General features: G+C 35.6%; 1 protein-coding gene across 1 annotated transcript in view; it reads left to right on the top strand.

Annotated features, from left to right (window-relative positions):
- The window catches only part of CDH19 (cadherin 19), a 73,424-nt gene that overhangs the window by 24,055 nt on the left and 24,612 nt on the right, over positions 1-24,757 (top strand). Inside the window, exons 3-9 of the mRNA XM_064443081.1 lie at positions 5,465-5,691; positions 9,026-9,320; positions 16,053-16,172; positions 16,801-16,965; positions 17,685-17,869; positions 19,067-19,320; positions 22,377-22,513. Coding sequence (XP_064299151.1) covers positions 5,494-5,691; positions 9,026-9,320; positions 16,053-16,172; positions 16,801-16,965; positions 17,685-17,869; positions 19,067-19,320; positions 22,377-22,513 — 1,354 coding nt within the window. The 5' untranslated portion in view covers positions 5,465-5,493. The remainder of the gene's footprint in view (positions 1-5,464; positions 5,692-9,025; positions 9,321-16,052; positions 16,173-16,800; positions 16,966-17,684; positions 17,870-19,066; positions 19,321-22,376; positions 22,514-24,757) is intronic.

The following is a 24,757-nucleotide window of genomic DNA, read 5'->3' as shown; positions in this document are numbered from 1 at the left end:
GTTAAGTAGTAGCTTTTAAAATAGCTAGTCATGTCACAGACTAGCAAGACTGTTGTTGATACAGCTCTAATTAATTAACTGAAGGCCTTATTGCATTTTAGATGTTAGTCCTGATAGCCACAGTGTAATTAAATTCAGCACAGTTATTAAATGTATCAGTCCAAATTTATTTAAAAAAAAAAAGTATGTGAAAGACCCGAATGTAAAAAACAGACTAAATTAAAATATTTAAATTAATACAAATAATAGTTAAAACTAAACCAATATTAAATGATAAACTAATCATAAAGAAAAAAATCAGGCAGATAAACATAAACTGAGAGGCATTATAGAAAAGGTGACCTGAGCTGCAGCAGGACTGGTATCAAATTTACCCATTCACAAAAATCAATCAATCAATCAAACAATCAATCAATCAGTCAATCACACTGTATGTATGTGTGGCATATGACAGCTGTGATATTCAGTAAAAAATGAAGTTCAAATTGCAAAACAAATTATTGCAAATTTTAGTCCTTTCTTCCCACTGTTGCTTTTTATCAGCGCAGTTAAACATTACTGTCACAGTAGTGATTTCTCCTGTGCCAATCTGCGATGGTAGTTATCAGTGGAACCAGAGGGCAAATCCAGCATAGTTGGAGCTAAATATGTCATATTTATTCCTTAGCGGTTTAGTATGCCTTTTTCTAGTGTCTCCAAATAAAATACTTAAAATACACGAAGAATGGAAAACATACATAAAAAAATATATTAGCACTGATTGCGAAAGATCAAATCATATGAAAGGTAATGGGGATTTTTCAACAAAATGAAAATGATAATTAAGAGTTTCTAACACACCAAACCTGTAAAAAATATTATCTGCCTCTATATGAAATTTAGTAATGGTAAGAAGCAGCAAGAATAAGATTAAGTCCACTACTTTGCACACTCTGGAAAATTTTATCATTGTTCTATACAGATGAAAAAAAAAGAGACTACACAACAAAACATATGCATTAATTAAACTAGTTGGTGTGTGTATATATATATATATATGTGTGTGTGTGTGTGCGATTAATTCTTTGGGAATTCTAGAAGTAATACAGCATAGGTATCAACCGTATTGTGTGAAACCTAAACTGGTCAATGAAAATGAGTCTGTATACAGTCTTTTCTGGAAGGAAAATAGAGCAGCAGCACTATATAAACTATGATTATCAGTAATCAGCCATATAAAATGCAACTAGAACAAATAGTCAGTAGACATAGTACAAATGAACAAATGTATAGTTGAAACTATGAAGGTTTCTATCCATTCAGGCTTTTTCTAGCACAGTGATCTGTAGGTGTTAGTTACAAATATCTTTTCTTCTTTATCCTATTAAGTGAAAATTAAAGATAGCAACATACAAGGGAGACAAATTTTAATATAATCATAACAACACTGATGCACAAAACAGAACTTGCAACTGAAACAACACCATGTTAGGCTGCTTGAGATAAGAGATATGTTTCAGAAGCTGCATAATAATGAATTAGATTGGCTTACATGATTTTTTCCACTTCGTTGTTGTTGTTTGCTTGATGTTATTAAATCAAGCAAAGACGAAAGCAGTTTCCACCAAAGAAATGTCTTCCTGTCTGGAATTTTTAGTTCTGCTCAGTAATTTCAAGGACAGAGAAATTTGGTTTTTTGGGAGTCACTGTTTCAAAATCCTACTGTACAGTAGGATCAAGTACATACATGAGATGGTCCAAATGGTCTCCTTTTAAGGAGCATCTACCACATCTCGTGTTATCATGTTCCAGTGTTTTGCTACTTCTTAATTAAAAGGCTTTACTTATATCAAATTATGGGGGTTTTGTGATAAAATTCAGCTGTTTTTTTCCCTTATTCTTCAGCTAACAGAACTAGAATAGGATTTATCCTCACCTTCACTCTAATCTGTTGTTTGGAATTTTTTTTAATGCTTTAGAAGGCTGTTGTTTTTTCCAACCTTAGTCCTTTATTTTTTCTATCAACAAATACATAACAACACTATATCCCAAAGCCTGTATTTTTTAAACCTTTTATTCTTCCTGTTGTTATTCTTTCAATGCTATGCAGGAACAGGTATTATTTTGTAATGTAATGACATAGTCATAATGTAAAATAAATCACTATTATTGAAACAAAGAGTATTCAGAACCAAGTCAGACTACTACCAGGACACCTAAACTAATATCCAGTTTCAAATGGTGACAGAATGTCTCTTAACGATGGTTCTAGAACAAACCTAACAAAGGACTCTGCAACTCTGTGCAAGAAGGTGAATCTGTTCCTAGTCTACAGGAAACTTGTGATTTTCATTCAGTATAAAAGGAAGATACTGCTTTAATAGCTGTAGCCTGCTTGTTACAACTGCAATTGATATTCTCATTACTCTGTTCTAAGTATCAGTCTTTATTATTGCAATCCAACGCAAGTGAGAGAGAGTGGACATGTACTTCCCAAAGAATAGGACGGGAGCAGAACAATGGTCCCCATTTCTTTCATTCCCTTGGGAAATTATTAGTGATTGCTCATTTGCCCATCTCTGAAAATATATTTGTCTTTTTTTTCAATGAGACATTATTGTATTAAAAATTTATCTATTTGTGCATATTACTATAGCACCTAAAAGCTCTGTGCTTTTACTAATCCTCCCTTCTGCTGCATATTATAATTATGACACACAGTGCAAGGTCATTTCATTTACAAAGACCTTACAAATTGAGTGTAAAACAAGAGGCAACTGATGGATAGGGAAAGACAGAGGAGTACAAGGGAATAATGAGACAATACTAGTCACTGTGATAGGCAGCAGTCTCAGCATAGAGTCACCTTAAACACTGTGAACACTTTTTTCCCGTTGAGTAGATAACACTGAATTTTAGATTTTTTTAAGGAAAGACTAGAAATAGAGGACAGAATAAGAAATTAATTTCAGGATATTTTACAGGAGCTACTTCTGAGAGTGAGTTACAGTCTGTGGAATAGAAAGAAGGTGATTTTTTCACAAGGGAACAATTGGATTTATAAAGAATGGCAACATGTGCTGGCCAGAGGCTGGAGGCAGTGTCTCAATGCCAAATGAGTAAGACATTGGAAGCAAATATGCTTTGAAAGGTCCTAAAAGCAAAGGCAAATTGAGTATGTCTGATATAGCAGAGATGAGAAAAACAGAAATACATATAACTCTCAATTCCATTACATAGCTTTATGGTTTTTTACAATAATTTGTCTACCATCTGTATTTTCAGATTAAATTCTTTTTATACACATAACAGTGTACAACATGTCAAAATCTAAAAATGTTTATTCCCCCTCATTTTGTCCAAGACTTGACACTTAAATCCGTATATCATAGGCTATTAACATGAATCAGTAAAGACAAGACACTGAAACAGACCAAAATATTAATTATGGTCTTTAAGCTGCTGATGTCTAACTGCTGAGTGCATTGCTAAAAGGTGGCCAACAGTGGACCAGCGTAACCATATTCTGTACCCTCACTATGTTTGTGTGTATACACGGTGTCTGTCAGATGAGTTGGATAATGAGTGTCTGTTTGGCATTCACTCTGCATGAAATACTGCCCAACAAACCTGAAATACTTTTTTGAACAAGGTGGGCAGTATCAGAACAAGTGGCCAAAACACCAGCTAATGGGTAGCCAGAAGCATTTGCTTTGGTCCAGACTGAACACCTGTCTCCTCATTTAAACAGTGATTGAAATAAATGTCTTTACAGTTCCTCAGAAAGGTATCTTTGACTATTCAGCTTTCATTGGTTGAGTTGTCTGTCCTTTGGTATGTACTGCAATAAAAAAATGCTCATTTTCAAGATTAGTTTCTGTGCAAATTACTGCTTAGCGTAAATGTACCCACTGTACAGAGTGTCTCTCCAATGCCTTTAGGCCTTTTAAACCTCACTCCAGCTTTGTTTCAGAGCCAAGTTGAGCTTTCTTGGCCTTGTCTTCCACATCACAAATATTATCCTTGCAGCTTTAGGAAAATAAGCAATTTTCCACAGAAAACTGAAATGAAAGAGTACCCAAATCACATTCCTTCCATTCAAGTCTCCTCTTGCAGTATTACAGCTTTACAGTTGAAAAACAGAAAATGTTAAGAATTAGAATGCACACTTTAACACCTACAATTCTATGTGACTTACTATTAGAACTCCTTTATCTCTTTCTCAGTAAATATTCATACACAGATTACTTTTTAACAGAATAAAGTTCAACGTAATGTAAAATTGCTGGAAGGAAAGAAATAGTTGTCTATATGACCTGTCTGTCATTTTAAGCAATTATGACATTTCTCTTTGCATAAGGATGGGTATTTATACCATTATTATTTAAGCCATTATCTTAAAATACATAAATACATATTTTATCCTGAACAGGTAAAAGGCTCCTGGATTTTTCAGGCCTAAAGTAAATGCAGCCGAACATTTTTTCCAGTGTGTTGTACAAACTGACTGATGTGATAAATTCATAAACCAGAATGCTCCTGCATAGGATATATGTTGTTCTTCAAGGCTAAAGCCTTGAAAAGAATGGCTAATGACATTGTAAAGTAGGGTTTTAAGACCTGAAATGTGTGTGGTAAGGATTTTTTAAAATTTTCCTTTTTGCCCCATAGAAGACAGACATTCTTAACTCAGCCTTTCACGTTATTTAAAATTCAGAGTTTCATTTACAGTACCAAAAATCACTGAAAAGTCAATAATAGCATATATTTTGTGCAAAGCTTTCATTTTCTAAAAGAATACTTTGTGCCAGTGAAACCAGCTGCACAAGCCTACAGCTTTGAAAATGCATTTGCCCTTTGCTTAATCAAAGACAAGAATGTCAGAGGTGGTAAAAAATTTAGGACAATTTCAATTGACAAGGAAGAATAAAGTTGCATGGTTTTGCTGCTTCTTCATGGCACTCTATGACCTTCGGCATTTTTGCAGACATTTTGCTCAGTTAGGAAAAAGGGAAAGAAGAGGTTAAAAAAAATATCTGCACTGCTCTGTTTCAGCTGTCAGTCATCAGGGCCACTAAGGCTCGATGTTCACCCTTCAGGCAGTTCTGTGACTGCAGCTCAAAATGAGTCCTGCCTAAGCAGAAACATACAATTATTCCAATCAAATTATTCCTAGGCTACACAATGCAATTACCCAGCTTAATTTGGAAGATGAATTAATTGAAGGATAATTTTTCTTTTTTGTATAGAAAGTCCCTGTGTAGGATATTCATAAAGGAAAGTTGAACATTTGACTTTCATGCCAGAGTGTCTAAGAGAATATCTATTTTAATAGAAACAGACTTTGTTTCAGGTCTTTCCTTTTAGAAAGAGGTTTTAACACTGCAAATCAGCTCTTATATTAGGAAAATATCAATATGTAAAAGTGGCAAGACAAAAGTGATGTTTTGTCAAAGATTTTTTCTTTTTTCCTCCTCTTCCACAGATGAAAATTGATTGAAAGAAGGGTTCAGCATGAATTGCTCTGCATTGCTATCTCTCATGCTGATGCTGGTTCAGCTTTGGTCTTGTTCTCCAAGTACGCAGATTCACAGCGCTCAAAACATAGATCTGTCTTTCACAGCATCTCGAAGAGTGAAACGTGGCTGGCTGTGGGAGCCACTTTTTGCAACTGAGGAACAGACTTCAGTGGTGCCTGTGTATGTTGGACAGGTATGATAAGTAATGATTGAAAGATGGTACAAGGTTAGATGCAACGTTGCTGATTAGCAGCTTACTACCTTGACTTTGAAGAGCAAGCATCTCCAGTGTCCTGGAATTATCAAGAAAGGTAGAAAGAGGAGCTCAGGGGGCTGTAATTAGGCAGCACATCTCTCCTCTCCTGTGACTTGACTTAGGGTCAGAGAACTCCAAGAGCTGGAGGTCGTTGCTGTACCAAGGACCTTCCTTAACCTATGTGCGCTGTCAAGGAAAGTCCACATTCACTATGTTACTAAAACTAGTTCCATACACAGCAGATGAAGTTATCAAGCTGAAAAGTTCTTTTCTGTCTTCTGAATGAAAGTTAAGGACTCATTCATCAACATCTGGCAATTTGCTTGTGCTATTTTTGGCATTGCATCAAAGCAGCCATACTGAGTGCAGTGTAGTTTACAAACAGTATTTAGCATGATTTTCTATTACACTAAGTAGCAGCTGATTTACCCCTCATTAATTTTTAATGAAGCAGATTAATACTAAATCCTTTTACCACTGAGAAACTACAGGAATCTGCATGGTTCATTAGATTAAAGTAGGTTTAGTACAATGAGCAATTATTTTTCACCCTCCTTTAAAAATGTACTTTAAGATAATTGTCTTAATGAGGCTTTATCTGCCCCTTTCTTCTATCTAGTATTTTTTATTATTATAATTCATATATTTATTTATTTATTTATTTATTTTTGTATACTAGAAGTCATTGTAATCTTGAGATCTAGTTTTCTTTTCTTTAAGGCATTTTCTAGATGAATGAACCAAAGTAAGTTTAACTGCTAATTAACTAGCACTAAAATTTAATTGGGCCCAAAGGGTGAAGTGCTCAAATTTCATTAATTACTTTTTCACATCCCCTTTGAAGTAACTGCTATGGAAGTGTGATGTCTCACTTCTGAAAGAACAAGTGTAGATCTACTCATTTTTAAATTATTATTACTTTCCCATAGCTGGAAAAGAGTTTCCTATATAAAAGCTTCATAAGTGTCATGTATTTTCATAGAGCTTTAGAAAAATTTCATAATCTTGCCTTTCTATTTCTCACAGGTAAACTATGGGGAAATTTTACTGAAGATTATGGATAATATATTGCAGTCTAACCACTGTCTAATCAGACATACTTACTTGTTTCTTTTTATTGAGTAGAATATGCTCTGATATCAGTAAATGAATAGATAGGCTATCATCAGCACACAAATTTTTAGTAAGTAAGGCACTGAAGGAAACTGCATTAATGAAAATACAAAGGCAGAGAGTCTGTGTTTTTAAGTCACTATTCCGTATCAACATATTTTTGCAGTCAGGTTCAAAGCTCAATCTTTAAATTTCATTTAACATACTCATTAATCCTATTCTATTATAATGTTTAAGAAAAAGAAATGTGTCCATCAGTACTTCAATGGCAGATTTATGAGGGCAAGTACATCAATTCTTGTTCTGCTTTCTCATTTACAACAGAAAAACCATTTATTCTTCCGTGTCTAGCCTAATAAAACAGGAAAACTAAGAACCTTCAGTATGCTTTCTCAGCAAATGTCATCTGTAAGGGACCTCTCATTTAACATGGTCAAGGTCATGAAAATCTTCTGGAGAGAAATGATTCTGAGTGAAGTGGTTCAACACAGGTTATGCCTAAACAACCAGTCCAAGGCATGCTTCCAGTCTCTAAGGGTTTGATGCACTCTGTGATCACACCCGAACCCCATTTTAGGTTAAAGATCTATATATTCATCACCTTTCCCATGTCCTGGGTTCATGAAAAGGAAATGAAGATTTATGGATCAAAAAGAATCTATGGTGCCCCTTAGCCAGATCCTAAATCTGGATGGTATTAAAATGAGTTTGGCAAGACCACTCATAACGGGGTGAACCTGCCCCATATTTTGCACAAAACTGCTTATGCTGAAAATATTTGATTTTAAGTTGTTCATATTTTAAATGGTTCTAAACTCCTTAGCCTTGAAAATTCTCTCTCTTTTACTAGCAAGGGGAATTAACTCTGTGTAATTTAGAGATTAAATACTCTGACACAACTCTGACCGGGAACTCGAATCTGTTCCTCATATCTCAGAGAAGTGTCCCAGTCACAATCTGGATAAACTATCCTTTTGATTCATGAAGATGCATTATGAAAATCTTCAAAAGGCATGGGCAAATAAAATTTAAAATTATTTTTCCAACTTCAGAAGCTATTACAAAATATATTGAGTAGATCCAGTAGGGAAATGTGCCCTTTACACCCCATAGTTACTTCTTTCCCACTCTGTGGCCTCATATCCTACACTGAGCTATAGGGTCAATAAGTGTGAAGACAAACAGTAAGATTATTGAAGTCAACAGGTAGACATTATTTGCGTTTAAAACCCACTGCTTTGTAAGAGGAACAAGCTGAAAGAAAACTTTTCTTTTTTTTTCACGTTGGATTTTCAATGATTATCCAGGCTCTTAGAGATTTTGACATCTTTTATTCTAAACCCAAAATATATAAATAATAAAAAAAAGAGAATTAATGATGGCTATAAAAATTGATGTTTCCATAAAATTCAACTGTGGATGCTTAACATATAAAGAAATTAAGTTATTACTATTTAAAAAGTACTGTTAGATATTGTTTAACATTAACAGAACAATTTTATTAACATCAACAAATGCAGCTGGACCACAATGGTCTCCAGGGCTCAGCTTCATCAGAGGAATCATCATCATGAAGTTCATCTTAGCAAGACAACAGGATGCAGATCACCCTGGAAGGAAATGGAAAATGTCTATCAATTTATTTTAGAATAAATAATACAGGCTTATACCACAAAATGGCTTTTCACCTCTTTAATATTTCAACAGAAATAGAACATCACTGTCTCTCGTATTTACACTTAGTATTGCTAAATACAAAAATATATATAAAACTTACAAAGTACCCTTGTCATTTGTAATAATAAAAAATTTAGGTAATGTTTAATGACCTTTGCATTGTTTTCAGCAGAAGTTTATGGAAGCTGATGAAACAATGAACTAAAGCAAATACTTACATTCATTCCCTTCACTTCGAAGTGGCTGAAGCATCTTTTTTTTCAGGTTTACCATGCATGTATATGTCTGTTATATCAATACTTTAAAACTGAGCTGTGACTGGCTGAAAATGTGACTGAACCATCTTTTAAATATCAGTATCCAAGAAGGCTCACTAGTGATGGGGTTCACGGTAGAATAAAAACAAACAAAGCCTAACATGAATATTTTCAAACGTCATCCCTCCCAAAATGTGGCTTATTTTTCTGTTTTGTACTTACAGCTGAAATCAGATTTAGACAAGCAGGATGGCAAGCTAAAATACATTTTGACTGGAGAGGGAGCTGGAAGCATTTTTACCATTGATGAAAATAATGGCAAAATTTATGTGACACAAAAGCTGGATCGAGAAAAGAAACCCTTCTACACCCTAAGAGCACAAGCAATTAACAGGAGCACTCAGCTTCCAGTTGAACCTGAATCAGAATTTATTATCAAGGTTCGAGACATCAATGATCATGAACCACAGTTCTTGGATGGACCTTATGTTGCCACTGTTCCAGAGATGTCACCTGAAGGTATGAACCAAAATGCTGTGAAATAAAAACTTTATTTCCTGATTTTTTTTTCTAGATAGCTATATTGATATGAAATCTTAATAGCATATTTTATAGACTGTTTTCAGTGAGAAGGAAGCAAACTATTCTAGAAGCTTGGAAATTCGCAGAGGTATCTGCTTAAACTGAAGGTTGTGCATACCTCTACTTAACACCCTGCCTTAAGTATTTAGGTACCTGCATGTATGCAAGTCCTTTTACAGAATCTGAACACATGCTTGGCTTGACTATAGAGAGTTGTCTTTCCCATCAGTGATTCAGCCTTGAAACTGGTACTTGTTTAAAAATATAACATTACCATTTGAAATAGGTGGAGTACTACAGCCAGTAACACTGCAAAGGAGATTTGGGTTTAACAGATTTCACTACTTTTTTGATCAGTATAGCACCCTAGTCTCTAGAAAATTGTTCGGTGTATGTTGTTGCAACTTGTCAGCTCTTCAGGCTTCTACCTGAAAGAAAAGTAGCATGCACATAAATTTTAAGGTCCTCTGACCTCAGCTGACTCTCTTAAGGACATAAATATAAGCACTGTTGAACCGGTAAGTACTCAACAGAATCCTTCAAATCCTTCAGTCTACTCTGATTCTGTTTAATAATTAAAAATGTATCTTTATTATAACCTGTGTAGCATAAATCATATTGTACTGTAACTGGAAAATAATCACATTCACATCACAAGCACTCATGATTTTGCCCCCAAAGATAGGGATAGTCTCCTTCCTATAAGTAATGGGTTCAGAACAGGAATGGTATGAAGCTGATTTGGGTGATGACCACCCTCACACCATGTATCATTCCTACCTATTTACACTGCCAAGTCTCTTCCCTATCAGTCAGCTTCTCTTTGTTTGGACTAGATGGTGTGCAGTGAAGGACTGCCTTCTGATTCCCTAAGCACATGAATCGTAATTTTCCTGTCAAGAAGAATAACTTAATCCCTGCATCTCTTCTTCCCCACCTCCACACAATCAAACAGACCTGTACTAGGATCTGTCACGTACCTGGAAACTTAATACAACAAATACAAAGTAAAGTCAACATCTGACAAATAAACATGTATATATACATATATGTGTACATACACATACGCATACATAATGTGTATATACATACCTTTAAAACCTTAAAAAAAACCAAAGTGTGAATGCAGCTGACATAAATAAACATGATATAGATACTGCTATCTCCAAATAACTATCTTCAAAATCAAAGGAAAACTGGTTCCTTTAAATCTTACAAAAAGAATCCCAGTAATCTTTTAAATTTATACCCCTATCTCTTCTGGTTTTTTCTATTACAAATAATATTGAAAAGAAATTCAAATATTGTGCTACATAAAACTATGTGAATTAATGAGATCATTAATGTAATAGCATCAGCAATCATAAAAGGTAATAAAAATTATGTTTCATTCAGCATTGCCCATTCAACTTTTAGGGCAGATTCAGTGGATCTTTCTCAGGGAGCTGTAAACTTTATCTTCTGCCAGCATGGATAGCAGTTGCAAGAAAAGGATATTCATGCCTGGGGTTTAATCAAAAGTGGGGTTAGTATCCTAATTTATGCCAGGAAGCAGAAGCTCACCATCACTAGCAGCAACAGCTACAAAGGACATCCGTTTAATCAATTTATTTCCTAGTCACCCTGCTTATACCACCCTTTACCAGGGAAATCACTTTTGGGTGTGTGATTGCTTCTCCACTGCCACTTTCTTCCATGCAGACAGACTTATTTGTCTCAAGACTCCTGCATCTGAGCTCTCAGTCAAATAACTTTCTAACATAATCAGTTGCTTGTTCAGAGGGTACTTCTAACCTTTGCATCTTGCTTACTCATTCAGGCTTGGAGCTGGGAAGACAGGTGCCTTGTCAAGAACATTTGCATTTTTTAATGTGTTCATGGTAATAATCAGTATAGTTCATTGTCTATAATTATCTGGGTATTTTTAACTGGGTTTACACAGATTTAGGACTTTGACAAAACCCTTTTTTCTCTTTCTTTTTTTTTTTTTTTTTTTTTTTTTCCTGTGGTAAAGCTTTGTTTATGAGGCACTTGGTCTCTTACACATATGGTGCTAAAATAGCTGATAATTTAGTATAGCTAGATTTATACTGACACAGACCTGTAACCATTCACAGAAGTATTTCAGAAATTGACTTATGATTTTCTTCTATCTTATCTTCCTGTCTTAATGATGAGCAGCTGTCTTAATGATGGCTATCTGGGAAAAAAAGAAAAAAGCTAGGTAGGGTTTTATGTATGGCCAAGCCCAACAGTAGTAATCTTTTCCTGTATACCTCTGTTTCTCACCTGAAACCACCAACAAACAGTTGACACATGAGAAGTTTCAGTCTATATTGACTTCATTTGGCCATAAATTGGTACCCTAAGAATGAAAGGCTCTGTAGTCTTTTTCCAACCTCCTGTGTCATCTATCATATATTTAAATTCCTAAAATATCATATCATTTCAGCATAAGATTAATTAAACTGCAAAAACCTTAATTTATTTTGTGAGATTGCTGTAAGGTTATAGGAAAAAAATTCCAGTAAAATGCAGAAATATATGAAAAAAAAATCAGAAGTAACACCAGCTCCCGTTTGTCAGAATGGATGAAAAATAAAACAAGATCCCTGTGTGCCTCCTCTCTCAGACACAGACTACCTGAAATAGTAAACTCTCAGATTTGCGATCATCCAGTGTATGATATGTGAATCTAGGTCAGTCCTATGTATCTTGAAATATTTTCTACATTGCTTCTTCTACATTAATCTCAGAGATCACTCTTTCACCTACTTCTTCCATGTGGACACTACTACACTACTGGCATACTAATGTGTAGGTCTGGCATACAGAATGTGAGTGGAGTGGTATAAAATAGTATATATCTTCACAGCGGTCAGCTCCAGTGAAACAGCTGAGCCATGCCATGAGAACTTCTCTGGGCTCCCTTACCCTGCTTCCTAAAGGGTAGGGACTGCGCTTCTGAGGTGAAACCTCTTTTTGTGTGCATCCTAAAGCACTAATCCTTACAAGGAAATTAGTAGTCTCGCAGTAGATAGAAACAGTAACCAACTAAAACTTGCAGAGTTGTTACTGTAACAGATCATTATATCAGTGCCTTTTCTCCCAGTAGAATAGAACATCCCCTTGCATAATAAAGGATGTAGACCAGAATTAGTTTAAATGATACAGTGCAGTAAAGACACTTGGCCTTTGCTCTGTTTCAGAGCTCTCTAGCAGCAGTTCAGCTCACTGATGCTAGACCTGGGATCTCCTAGTAATTTTCTCATAGAAAACAAGCTCAGTAAGCAATACTTGGGAAAGCAGTTCACTGTTAGTGAACATTTTGCCTGGAACTAAGAAAGCAAGGCAAGACTAACTCACAGCCAACCACTTGCCTCAGAGAACCACAGAAAAACAGAAAATAGACACAAATAATTTTGCCTAAAGTTAGGTACAAATATCAATATATATATACGCTAATGTGCCAACAAACTAGAATACATTTTACTTCTTTCTTTGCTGTCTTTTATCTTCAGTACTAAATTTTATTAGGATTTTATATGCAAGTGTCAAAGTATATGAAAAGCGTGTCAGCAAACGTACTCTCTTCCGAGAACACAGGACTGTGATTTTCCCTCAGGCATTTGGTACAATTTTGCATTAAGCACCTTCCATATAGCTGTTAAACTTCTACAAATGCAGTACATATGATGGAATGGTTAAGAATCAGATGCAATAATATATCATTATGTTAATATATTAATGTTTTTATAGATTTCAAGCTCTAGTTAGAAAAATGAATAACTATTTGCCATATGAGGACCCTACAGTTTACCTAATGGGTGGCAATATATAAGTGGCACTACAATGTTTTGCCAAAGAAGGGTAAAACCAAGGCTGCAGGAATACAAAGAAAAATCTTAGACAGCAATCAGCTAAATGTAGTTTGCCTTAAATAAATCTAATAAAAAGCAAAAAAATGTGTAAGTATGTTTACTATCCAGCTTAAGACATTACTGGGTACAAAAAACACATATTTGAGGCTAATGCTTAGATCAACATCCTACAGAGTCCCGTATTCAAAAATGTGTGTTTGAAGGCCCACGGACATATTCAGTAAATTTGTCTCTGTCACGATATCCATTTTCACATAAATGTTGTGAAACTCTATGATGGCTGGATTGTCAATTATATCTTGTCGTGGCTGGACTGTCAAGAGGTGGGGTTTTGGGGTTTGTTTATTTAGGGGAGGATACGTGCTCATTGATTGTTTTAAAAAGTATTGTTTGTAACAGAACAATTATTCTTCTCCTAACCTTTGAGTTACAAAAAAATGGCTTTTTGGAGTTTTTAAGTACATAATATTAACATTGTAACTTCTGTCACTCAGATACAAATGTCTAGGTAAACATGATTCTGTTCGCCAAATGGCTTGCTTTTTTTTTTTTGCTTCAGGTTAAACGTATAAAGAAATACAGGCTTCATGGCAGTGAAAAATTAAAAGCTGAAAAAGTATTCTGAACCCAGGATAATATTTTTCTTCTGCTTATTCCATAGTCCATATTTAATATAAAGGTTCATATAGTGATCATGAAATCTTTGTCCTAAAAAAATGTGAGAAACCATAGTCTTCTCTTTACATAGCCTCCTATCATCTCAGTTTAAAAAATAGTCTCCCACCCTAAGAGTGCCAGAGATCTGTTATTGCTCCCAGCAGATTGTCTCCCTCTTTACCAGAGGCCCCTTGCCTTCCCACCTTTCCATCATATCCACCAGCTGCATCTCACTGAGACCAGCTGGGCAAATTCCATGCTTCTGACTTCTGCTATACTCTGGAAGGGTCAATAAGCAAGCAGGAAAGGAGGCTGGGGCTTAGGGAAGCAGCAAATGCTGTTTTAGATTCAACGCTTCTTTCTAATGGTTAGAAACTGTGTAGAAAATAAATCCACTTTGAAATGAATGAGATGCAAAAAACTGTAGTGATAACTTTGCAGTCCTATACTTGTTGGATTTTATTCCTGATTTATTAAATATGGTGCTCTAAACAAGTCCATTTCTAAATGTAGTTGTTGTCACTTGCATTTATTTAGTAGGAAATGGCATTTATAACAGACTGTACCTGTTGGATTATTCATAGTTCTTGATCACTTCCTAAATAGCACTCAATTTTTTTTCAAAGCAACAGCATTCTCGTCATGCTAAATTGTCTTAGAGGATTAATTTGCTGTATTAAAATGGTTTCCATAGACCACAGTTGATACAAAGTTAACAGTTGTGTAGCTAAGGATTTTCTTTACCCCTCAGTCTTATTAAAGAATACTGTTATTTCTGAAGCATATATGTGTCCTGATTAAATATTAATCTGTTATTTTATCTTTAAATTTCTCCAGAGCAATAGGGAGAGGTATACATATATGTAAATTTCTATACACACACCTAATACACACCTAAATATCACAAATTTAGTATTGTATGTTTTGAAGGACACATCGCTCCAAAAGTTGGTGGCATTTAATAACATCTAGTAGTGTGTCTCCACTCTGAGAGAAGGTAACATGCATTATAGAATCACTTGGATCGCTGTTGAATAAATTGTGAGAAAATGCAAAAAATATTTTTTAAAATAATTTAAATATTTCATTTAGCATAAACTTATATGGTAAAGCCTTCTTCATTTTTATTTAAAAATAAAACCGTTGAAGTACTAGAAAACTCAGAAATTCATATATGTGTTTTATTGGGGATAAGTATCAACTTTGAGTTTGTAGTTAAAAAGGTGTTTCTGGTCTAACTCCTTGCACTCCACCATTTCTTCTTCTTTTCTCCTCCAGCATAACTATACAGCTATATTGGTAAGCAGGTGCAACCATGTGAACGTATGCCAGAAATTTTTAGAAAGTAGCTTGATTTCCTGCTGTTCCTCATGAGAAGTGATATTTGTATTCTTATGCAGAACCTAGGTGAGGAAAAAAAGACAAAAATAATGATTATTTCACAAAATTATGCTACTGTGAATATCTTCTTTTAAAGGACAATCATCAGTGATGTGCCATGAGATTGTTGTCGATCTTGTATCTAAGATATAACCATCTTCCAGCTAGAGACAAAAATCAAGCTCTGCGGATTGATTCTGCTGTGCCTTTTGCACTGGGGATTCTGACGTGACTCTTGTCCTGGGACAGGCTCATTAAAGACTCAAGGATAAAAAATATTATCAGAGCCTTGTTATACTTCTTGGCTGCTTTGCTTGCTAACAATTCAATTCTTTATCACCAGTGGGCCTACTGGTGATAAAGTGGCTGTGTTTTCTTATTCTCATGGGAAACTTCCATAAAATGCTTTCAAAAATATACAAGGGGAGTAGAAACAATTTGCTGTACTTCACTCATGTAGCAGAAATTAGGGGAAAAGGTATAAGATGTGTAATATTTTAAGAAATATAAATACAGTGCTGAAAAGTCATACACTTTAATTTTAATTAAAAATTTGAATGCAACAAGGAGAGTTGCAGAGGAAATATTTTCCCTTTTTAATGATAAATTTTAGAAGATGCCATTTCCTTCTTTAAACTTTCAGGACTGTTTGCTAATATAACTGGTATGTGAAAAGCTTTTTAAAGAGTTTATGTTGTTTATGTTCTGTAATGGTGAGATAAACATAATATTTTTTATTTTTTTCCTTGAGGTACTTCGGTTACACAGGTAACAGCTACAGATGGTGATGATCCTTCTTATGGGAATAGTGCTCGTCTACTTTACAGTCTCATTCAGGGACAGCCTTATTTTTCTGTGGAGCCAAAGACAGGTACTGCAAATTGTCTTGTAACTTGAAAACATTGATAAACTAAGATAAAATGGATGTGAGCAAAAATGTCTGTCTTCAGTTCAACACAAAGATCAACTGATATGACCCTACACTTGTACATATTTGTATAGTTCTTACATGTAAAAAAAAACCCAGTTCTTTCTTTGTCTCTAGAGAATCAACAATTTATTTAGCATGTTATCTTGCAAAAAAAAAAAGAGTTGGATTCTGAGTACCCCATCCAACAAATGGACCTAGGAACAATTCTGTGTTAACAGCTCTACACCTCATTATGTGACATATCTACCTCTATGTTGGAGAAACCACAGATATGTGACATCCCTCCAAAATCCTCATTTCTGGGGAAGAAAGAAGGTTATGTATGGTAGGGGAGATATTTGGTGTGTTCTGCTCCCCAGAACTCTAAGTATGCAGAATGGATCTGTCATACTGCGCAGGTGTTGCCAAGAGTACTGATTCCCAGTATTAAGACAGTTGTGCTGCGCATGGTTTTAGAATGTAAACCCATAGCTGTGTCCAATGACACATCTTATACCTATATTATATGCTCAAATGCTGGGAAAAATTGGACGATTTTATGTTATTATATTATACTTTTCATTTTTAGGCGTCATCAGAATGGCTTCCCAAATGGATAGAGAAACAAAAGATCAGTATTTGGTCATCATCCAAGCCAAAGATATGGTTGGGCAAGCAGGGGCATTTTCAGCTACAGCCACTGTTACCATCAACCTCTCCGACATCAATGACAATCCACCTAAATTTCAACAGCGTGAGTATAAGCTACTTACAGTAGTTGAGGCTTTGAGGAAACTTAGATCTACTGAAAATCTATTTAGTTCACTGGTAAGTCTTTTCAGAACATGTCTGTGTTTTAACTTCAGCATACAGATTTAAATAATAATTTTTAAAAATCCCCCACAAAAGCTCAAAACAAAGAGGAAAAGAAAACCTATTATTACAAAAGACCCCAGGCCTGCTGTTTTCATCACTAGTCTTTGTAGACAATTGACTTACTAAACTGCTTTCCATATAGTTTGCCCTAAGCCTAAAAACTGGACAACGGGATATTTAGTACCATTTTCACTCACCTTCTTTCTTTTTCTCCTGTCTTAATTCTTTGCTGACAGATACTGTAAACTTTTTGGCAAATGATGTGACCTTCTCTGTCCAGGGAGCTCCCAGCTGCTGGCTGGGCTGTCAGAAAGCAGTAGTAAAATGTAGTTGGGAAGTGCTGCCCTCCACTGTCTTTTCACCCTGTGGGTTCTCCTTAGCTCTTTATTTACTGGTAAAATGGGGCTGAGAGAGGAGGAGTCGAGTGAAAACGTTGTCACCCTCAGCTCCCAAGATCTATCCCTTGATGGATTAGATCCATTGCTCTCATAAAAGATGGGGGCTTTCCCCAAATTTCTGAGAGCCTCAGGCCATCATAGCTACAACAGCTATTAACCACAGCAGATCGCTAAACTGTGTCAGTATTTGTTTCTTTAGGACTCTATTATCTGAGCGTCTCTGAAGAGGCTCCTGTGGGCACTACTGTAGGCACAGTCTTCGCAGAAGACAGCGACATAGGGGAGAATGCAGCCATGAACTATTTCATTGAAGGAGATAGCTCAGATGTTTTTGACATCATTACTAACAATGAGACTCAAGAAGGAATTATCTTATTAAAAAAGGTGAGAGCTCAGAAACCTTCTAAAACATCTCTAAATACTGGAAAAAATCTCCTCAGGCAAGCTGGATACTTAAAAAAAGCCTATTGCTTTGGATTTAACTATTTTTTCTTTCTTCAGGCTTTGTGATTTGATTAACATATTAAGGAGATAAAAAGAAATATGCTTTTATTTCTGTTTACTTTTTTAACTCATTCCTATTATTTCTGAGCAAAATAGTGGTAATCAAAGTATCCTAATGTTATTACTAGCTGTGCAGCATAGTGTATACCATTGTGAAAAAACATTCTCTCTCTTCTGTGCATCATCTGTAAAATCTTTATCAATAAATTGTACACAATATTGCCTCCCTTCCAACACCTCCCATTAAACCTAACTGAAGCCAGAACATATTACAACGTTAGATAGACAGTGGAATTTTTGTTAAGACATAGGTTTGAAAAGACACTCAGAAACATACCAGTTTATGAATTAAGATATTTAAGAGGCTTTTATACTCTATGACTTATTTTGGAATCACATAGGAAGATTTCTGGGTCATCCAGGTCATTATCTGTACTGATGATGGAGTTTGATAGCTTAGTGAAATCTGGAGCCTGAATGGAATGCTAGAAATTTGGTTTGGGGTTTGGTTTGGTTCTGGGTTTTTTAGTGGGTTTTGTTTGTTTCTTTGTATGTTTTGTGGCTTAATTTGGATTTATTGCATTTCAGGAAGGTTGGGGGTTTTTTAGTATTTCTTTTTTTAATTACATAAGATAATGACCACCTAAAATAGTGATAAACTAGTGTTTATTCTTTAGAGACTAAATTTTAACATACTCAGCTTAACCCCTACAGATTAACTGATTTGCATTGTTTATGTAAAAGTAAAGAACAGTGTTTACTAAGGTTACTCCTATGTTGGAAATACAAGTACTAATAGAAGAAGTTGTTTTTCTTAGGGCTCTGACATTTTACAGGAAGACTTTTTTTACAGTGTTGTTTAACTATAACATTAAAGTCAGCCTACATGTGAAAGCAAACAATGGCATAGCACAGTTTAATTTTAAAGTGTTTTTAAGATTAAAAAGAAATCTTAGAAGTAATTACTGTAGAAACATTCTTAAAAGAAGGGTAGCACTATTTTGTCTTTAATCTCACACCACTCTAGTTCAAAGGTGGAGAAAGAAATATTCCACATCTCACTGTCTTTCTTAACAGAGAGTGGATTATGAGAGCAAGAGGAGATACAGTATTCAAGCAAAAGTTGTAAACAGGTACACTGATGACCGTTTTCTGAAAGAAGGACCATTTGAAGACAAAACCATTGTGAAAATCAATGTGGAAGATGCTGATGAACCTCCAGTTTTCACCCTGGAGAACTATGTGATGGAGATTGCTGAAGCAGCTGTGAGTGGTTCGTTGGTGGGCGTTGTAACTGCTAGAGATCCAGATGATGATGACTGCCCAGTCAGGTATCTGACTTAAAATGTGAACAGGCGTCAAATATTAACATAGTTGGGATTTCCAAAGCCTATTTCTGTTCCTTGCCTTGGCTCATGACTACAGTTAATCATGCTTTCATTGTGATAGCTTAGGCTATTCTAGGTGTGATTTAACGCTGGTAGGCAGCTAAAGACCACACAGCTGCTTGCTCACCCCCCCAGCCAGTGGGATGCAGAGACTATCAGAAGGGCAAAAGTTCATGGGTTGAGATAAAGGCAGTTTAATAATAAAAAAGGAAGAAAGAAAACAACATAAGGAAAAAAAAAACCACCCAAAACTAACAAAACCTCAAGAAAACCAAGTGATACAAAACAACCTGAATTGCTCACTACCAGCTGGCCAATACCCAGCCAGTCCCTGAGCAGCAACAGCCCTGGCCAGCCTCCACCCCCTCCCAGTTTTATTGCTGAGCAAGACATCTTGTGGTATGGAATATTCCTTTGGTCCTTTGGGGTCAGCTGTCCCGGCTGTGTCCCCTCCCAACTTCTTGTGCACCCTCAGCATACTCACAGGTGGGGTGAGAAGGAGAAAAGGCCATGATGCTGTGTAGGCACTGCTCAGCACTAACTAAAACATCACAACAGTGTACTGTTTTGGTCACCAATCCAAAACATAGCCCCAAATTAGCTACGATGAAGAAAAATACCTCAGCCAGAACCTGTTCACTAGGTTGAATCCCACCCCCTAGCTCGAATCTAAATAAACGAGCTTTGTCTGTTCATCTTTGCAATCAGTTTGAGATGGGGTAATATTTTAAACAGTAGCCTGGAAGACACAGTGCCTAACAGCAGAGCTAGGGTACCACAGCCAAATCTGTAAGTGCCTGGAGGTGTTCCAGTCTGTTTCCAATACTCTGGAGATATGGAGAGATGGACTCATTTCTGGGAAGGAGACACAGAACAGCACCACTGACATCTGCTCAGCTCAGCATGACCAAAAATTTACCAATTGCCTACATCTACCACAATTGTCCCGTAGAGGTATTATATAAAAAGGGTCCCCCAGGCTTTCAGTTTTGCAAAATAATATTTTTGCTTTCTGTAATCTGTTTCTTAAAGGAGAAAATAGGTAATTAATCTTTAACAGGGGTTATAATTAAACTAGCTTTTTGAGTTACTTGACTTCACTGTATACTGTGCAATTTAGACAAGCTAGGATAGAGGGACAAATGGATGAGACACAAAATAACTTCTGATGTGTATATGAACTTAGCAGATTCTTAACGACAGAAATATATATATATCTATCTGTAGTTACAACTTCAGAGGTTTAGTGAATGAAAGGCCATTTGCTGTGATCTTTCATGCACTTACTGTTATCTAGTAAGATAGTAATGGGTAAAATTAAATAATAATAAATATAATCTACATGTGCATTTTTTCAGAAAAGAAGGGCTTGGTTTATGGTTTTTTTTAGATGACTGTAGCATTTCCTGTGAAACATTTAAACACAGTGCATGTCTATGACTTCTTAGTTTGAAATAGTTTGATGGAACTTGCTACAAAGTGAATATGTCTGCATAGTCCCAAAACAGTGAAGCATATATTGCAGCACTGAGTTACTTTAAAATGGAGCATGTCACTTCTATGTAAAGATATTTTTCTTGGGCTAAGCGCCATGCACATGAATCTAATTTTGAAGCCATGGCTATCATAAATGACAGTGGTTGCTTATGATACAGAAAACGAGCTGTGTGGCATTGTGGACCCCAGTTTTCAAATAAACAAAGTTACCAAAACTATGCAACAAAACCTCACTACATCAATAATAAAAAATAACTAAAATATATAATAGATTTTGTGAAAATTATCGATAAAGAATCAAATTACCAAAAAAAACCAACCCTCAAACTAAACAATACACCAATGTCAGAAAACCCTAAACAAGCTTTGGATGCAAAGGCTGAGAAATACTAATATTAAAAAAAAAAAAAAAAAAGAAATTGAATTGTAAATCCCTAAAATAGAGGTTCATAAATGTCACATCTTTGGCTCAAATGATAAGAACTTTCACTGACTGTGTTGTGCTGGTTCCTTGATTTATCCTCATACTGATTTTCAAAACAGATAAAGTGTAACTATAAATAACAAGTTATAGAGTCATCCAACTGCTAGCACATAGCCTGGGTTGGAGTCCTAAGTGCCAACAGGAGAGAGAAAGACTCTGTCAAGCACAACTAAAGGTACAATTAAAGTGGGAATAATTGCATGTGAGAGTTCCAAACTGGAATGGTAAAAACCTTTCAACTTTCCAAACCGGTTTTGTTTCCATGAAATAGTCTCTACTAGGAACTGTGACATACAGGGCTTTTTTATATGTCATAAAAAATATTTGTAAATATCCTTTCCATGTGAACCAATATCTTTGGTGTCTTTTTCAGTCCATCTCTGGCCTGTGACCAGTGGTTAAACTTTAACAATTTGAATGGTATGTATGTATGTACGTGTGCATGTGCATGTCTGCATACGGACATAGCATCCAGAGCCTTCTAAGTGGAGACTCAGGAACACTGGACTCGTTTGCAATCATCTCCTGCGTTAGGATTTTGTACCCACCTAGGTGACACCTCATTACAGATAGTTGCCTGTCTTTCTTTATAATGCCCGTTCCCTTGGCATCAGAGCATTTCAGCAATGATAAAATAGATTTGCCATTATACCTCCACTTAGCTGTTAGTGTTATTCATTTCACAAGTGGCACTTTTGCTGTTTCTTTTCAACAAAGTCATTCACCTGCTGTGAGCCTGACTTTAGAAGAAAGAATGAATAATGCATTCCAGATTCAGTTCACATTAATATAGATCTGAGACATATTTAGTTTTATAAAAAGAAGAGCTTTGATCTTGGCAGCAGTGAATTTTAAATGTTTATATGTGTATATTTTTCATGATTTCTGAGTTGTTGCAGCGCACATTTATATGTATATATGCACAGTTCTGTTTTCTCAGCTGACAATAGCTCTCTATGTCCTTGCTTCTGATGGAACACTTCAGTATTAGGGATTCTCTTTACTTTTTTTGGTACAGGTACTCTATTGTCCACGGCATGCATTTAAAGAGATTGTTCAGCATCAATGAACACAATGGAACAATCGTTACAACTAAACCTCTGGACCGAGAGATAGCTTCTTGGCACAACATAACTGTTACAGCCACAGAAACAAGTGAGTAAGAAATTTAAGGAACACTGTGTTTTATATACTGCAGACTGTAATTATCCTCTGAATATGCCTTCTTTTAAGTGGAGAATGCATGCTTCTTTCTCATTATATTACCGTTGCTTGCTACATTAAGAAGCATTATTAAAATGATTAGTTAAATAGAAGTGGAATGTATTTGAGCTCCAAGGTCCTGTGCTCTTTCATAAAAGATGACCTTATAAAAAAAGAAAGGAAATTATAATAGGATCAAGACTGTAACACTTTCAAGTTACACTGAAGCATATGAATTGCTCCTGCAGTACAAGTTCTTATGTTAAATTAGACCCTGGTTAATTTCACACCAGATTTTTGACTAGTGTGAAATTAGCCAGGGTCTAATTTAACACCAGTCAGAAACCTGTGGCTCATTAATTGTGAATGTAAGGCCTAAATCAGCTAGACTTCTCTTCAGTGACAATTAAACCTGTGAAGCATCCTTTATATAGATTTCACCTGTCAGTTCAGTTTGAAAGTCAAATGCAAATTGCCACTGTTTGTGCTTTTGGTGATCTGGTTGCCCTAACTCTGTGACAACACTCTAGAAAATTAACAAATACTGATTTATAAGGCAGTTTAACAAGATTATTAGGATATTATTTAAAAAATAATCACATCCATCCTCAGGAAGGAGAAAAAAACATATGAAACTAAAGTCCAATCAATAAATCAGGTTTTTGCCAAATCCTTTTAGCATGTTTTCTTAATCCTGAATCTTAGTTAAATGTTATTTATTCCTGAGAATGCTTTAAACACATATTCATAAATTGCATTCTTCCCAAGAAGGAGCATTCCATGTATATATGTAGAATATTACTGCTAGCAGTTTAATATAGGATAGTCAGTAGCCATGTTCGTTGAATTCTTTAGTGTTTGGGAATTGATAATATTCCCTTCCTTTTCAGTTTCTTTGTGAGTTTTTAAGCATGAATGTATTTTACTGCTCATGTTGTTGGGCAGCTGGCAGGTGTTGGTAAAATTGATCTCTGGCATGTTTTTGTCATGTCTTGAATGGTGTTATGGAAACACAGCAGGATAACTTAGGTCTGGACTTTTCTGTTTAGTTAAACAATAAAATAGGAAAGAACAAAATGTTACAAATGAATAAGTGCCTCCTGCAGCAAAAGAAAGTGAGTCTTTCACAGTAATGAAAGTTATTGTAGAGAAATCGAGCCCTCATTATCTTCATATTCTTATTCTTTATTTCTTTAATGATAATAAGGTCACTGTCTATAACAGTATATTCAAAAGCATTGAAGTTAGGTCACCTTGGTCTGGGCATACCTGAAATGATTTATATTATGAACTAGTAGCATTTTATTCATTGAAATATAGTCATATCATACACTGTGTGTATGAGACATTTGGTGGATGACATTGTGGCTCCACTGAAGCCAAATCAAAATGCTGTTAGAGTTCATCCACACAAGATATTCATTGCAGCTGAGGCAGATATTGAAACTGCATTATAACAGCAAGATCCCTAGGGGCCTGTTGATGTCCTGGTATTCATAAGGGACACAAATCTTTTGTCTCCATTGTAATGACAGGGATCAGAGCTTAGTAAGAGGAGCTTGTCTCTGTTATTGCAGACTTGTGGTGTGGATCATCTTATCTTCACACCATCGAGCTAGCATGTTTAAAGGTACCCAGAAGTAAATCTAATTTATTGGACCTTAAACAGAAGCAGCTGGAACCTGTAATCTGTTGAGTCTTATTCCACTTTATGCCTAAAATTGTTCTAGCTCAAGAGAAATCAAGTTTCTTTTGGTCAGTTTTTAGTTGGTTGTAATCGGCTTCCACCTAGTACAAGGCTGAAGCATAAACAACAGCATTCTAACCATGCATGAGAGCAAGAAATCCTTAAGTCATCAGCTTAACACTGATTTATTAAGTCTGTAAGAAGATTGACTGACGATTGATTTAGAAGAGGAAGACCTGCTTCAGCTCTCTATCTATTGAGCTATAGACGGACAACAAAAATTCCTGATAGCAACTGGCTTGAGCTTACTTTGATCCTCATTTCTCTATAATCCCATTGGAAAAGTGCACTGCCAGTCATAAGCAAACTTACCCACTAGAGACAAGAGTCATTTTTCCACTGGATCTTGTAAATGTCCTTTCATAGTGGGTTCCAGACCTACTACGTGACTACAGAACTTACAGCTCCTTGAAGGTTTCAGTTGTGGAGCATATCTTTAATTCAATATT

Source organism: Phalacrocorax carbo, chromosome 2 (assembly GCF_963921805.1).
Source record: "Phalacrocorax carbo chromosome 2, bPhaCar2.1, whole genome shotgun sequence".
NCBI lineage: Eukaryota > Metazoa > Chordata > Aves > Suliformes > Phalacrocoracidae > Phalacrocorax > Phalacrocorax carbo.
This window is presented reverse-complemented; position numbering and strand designations above follow the sequence as displayed.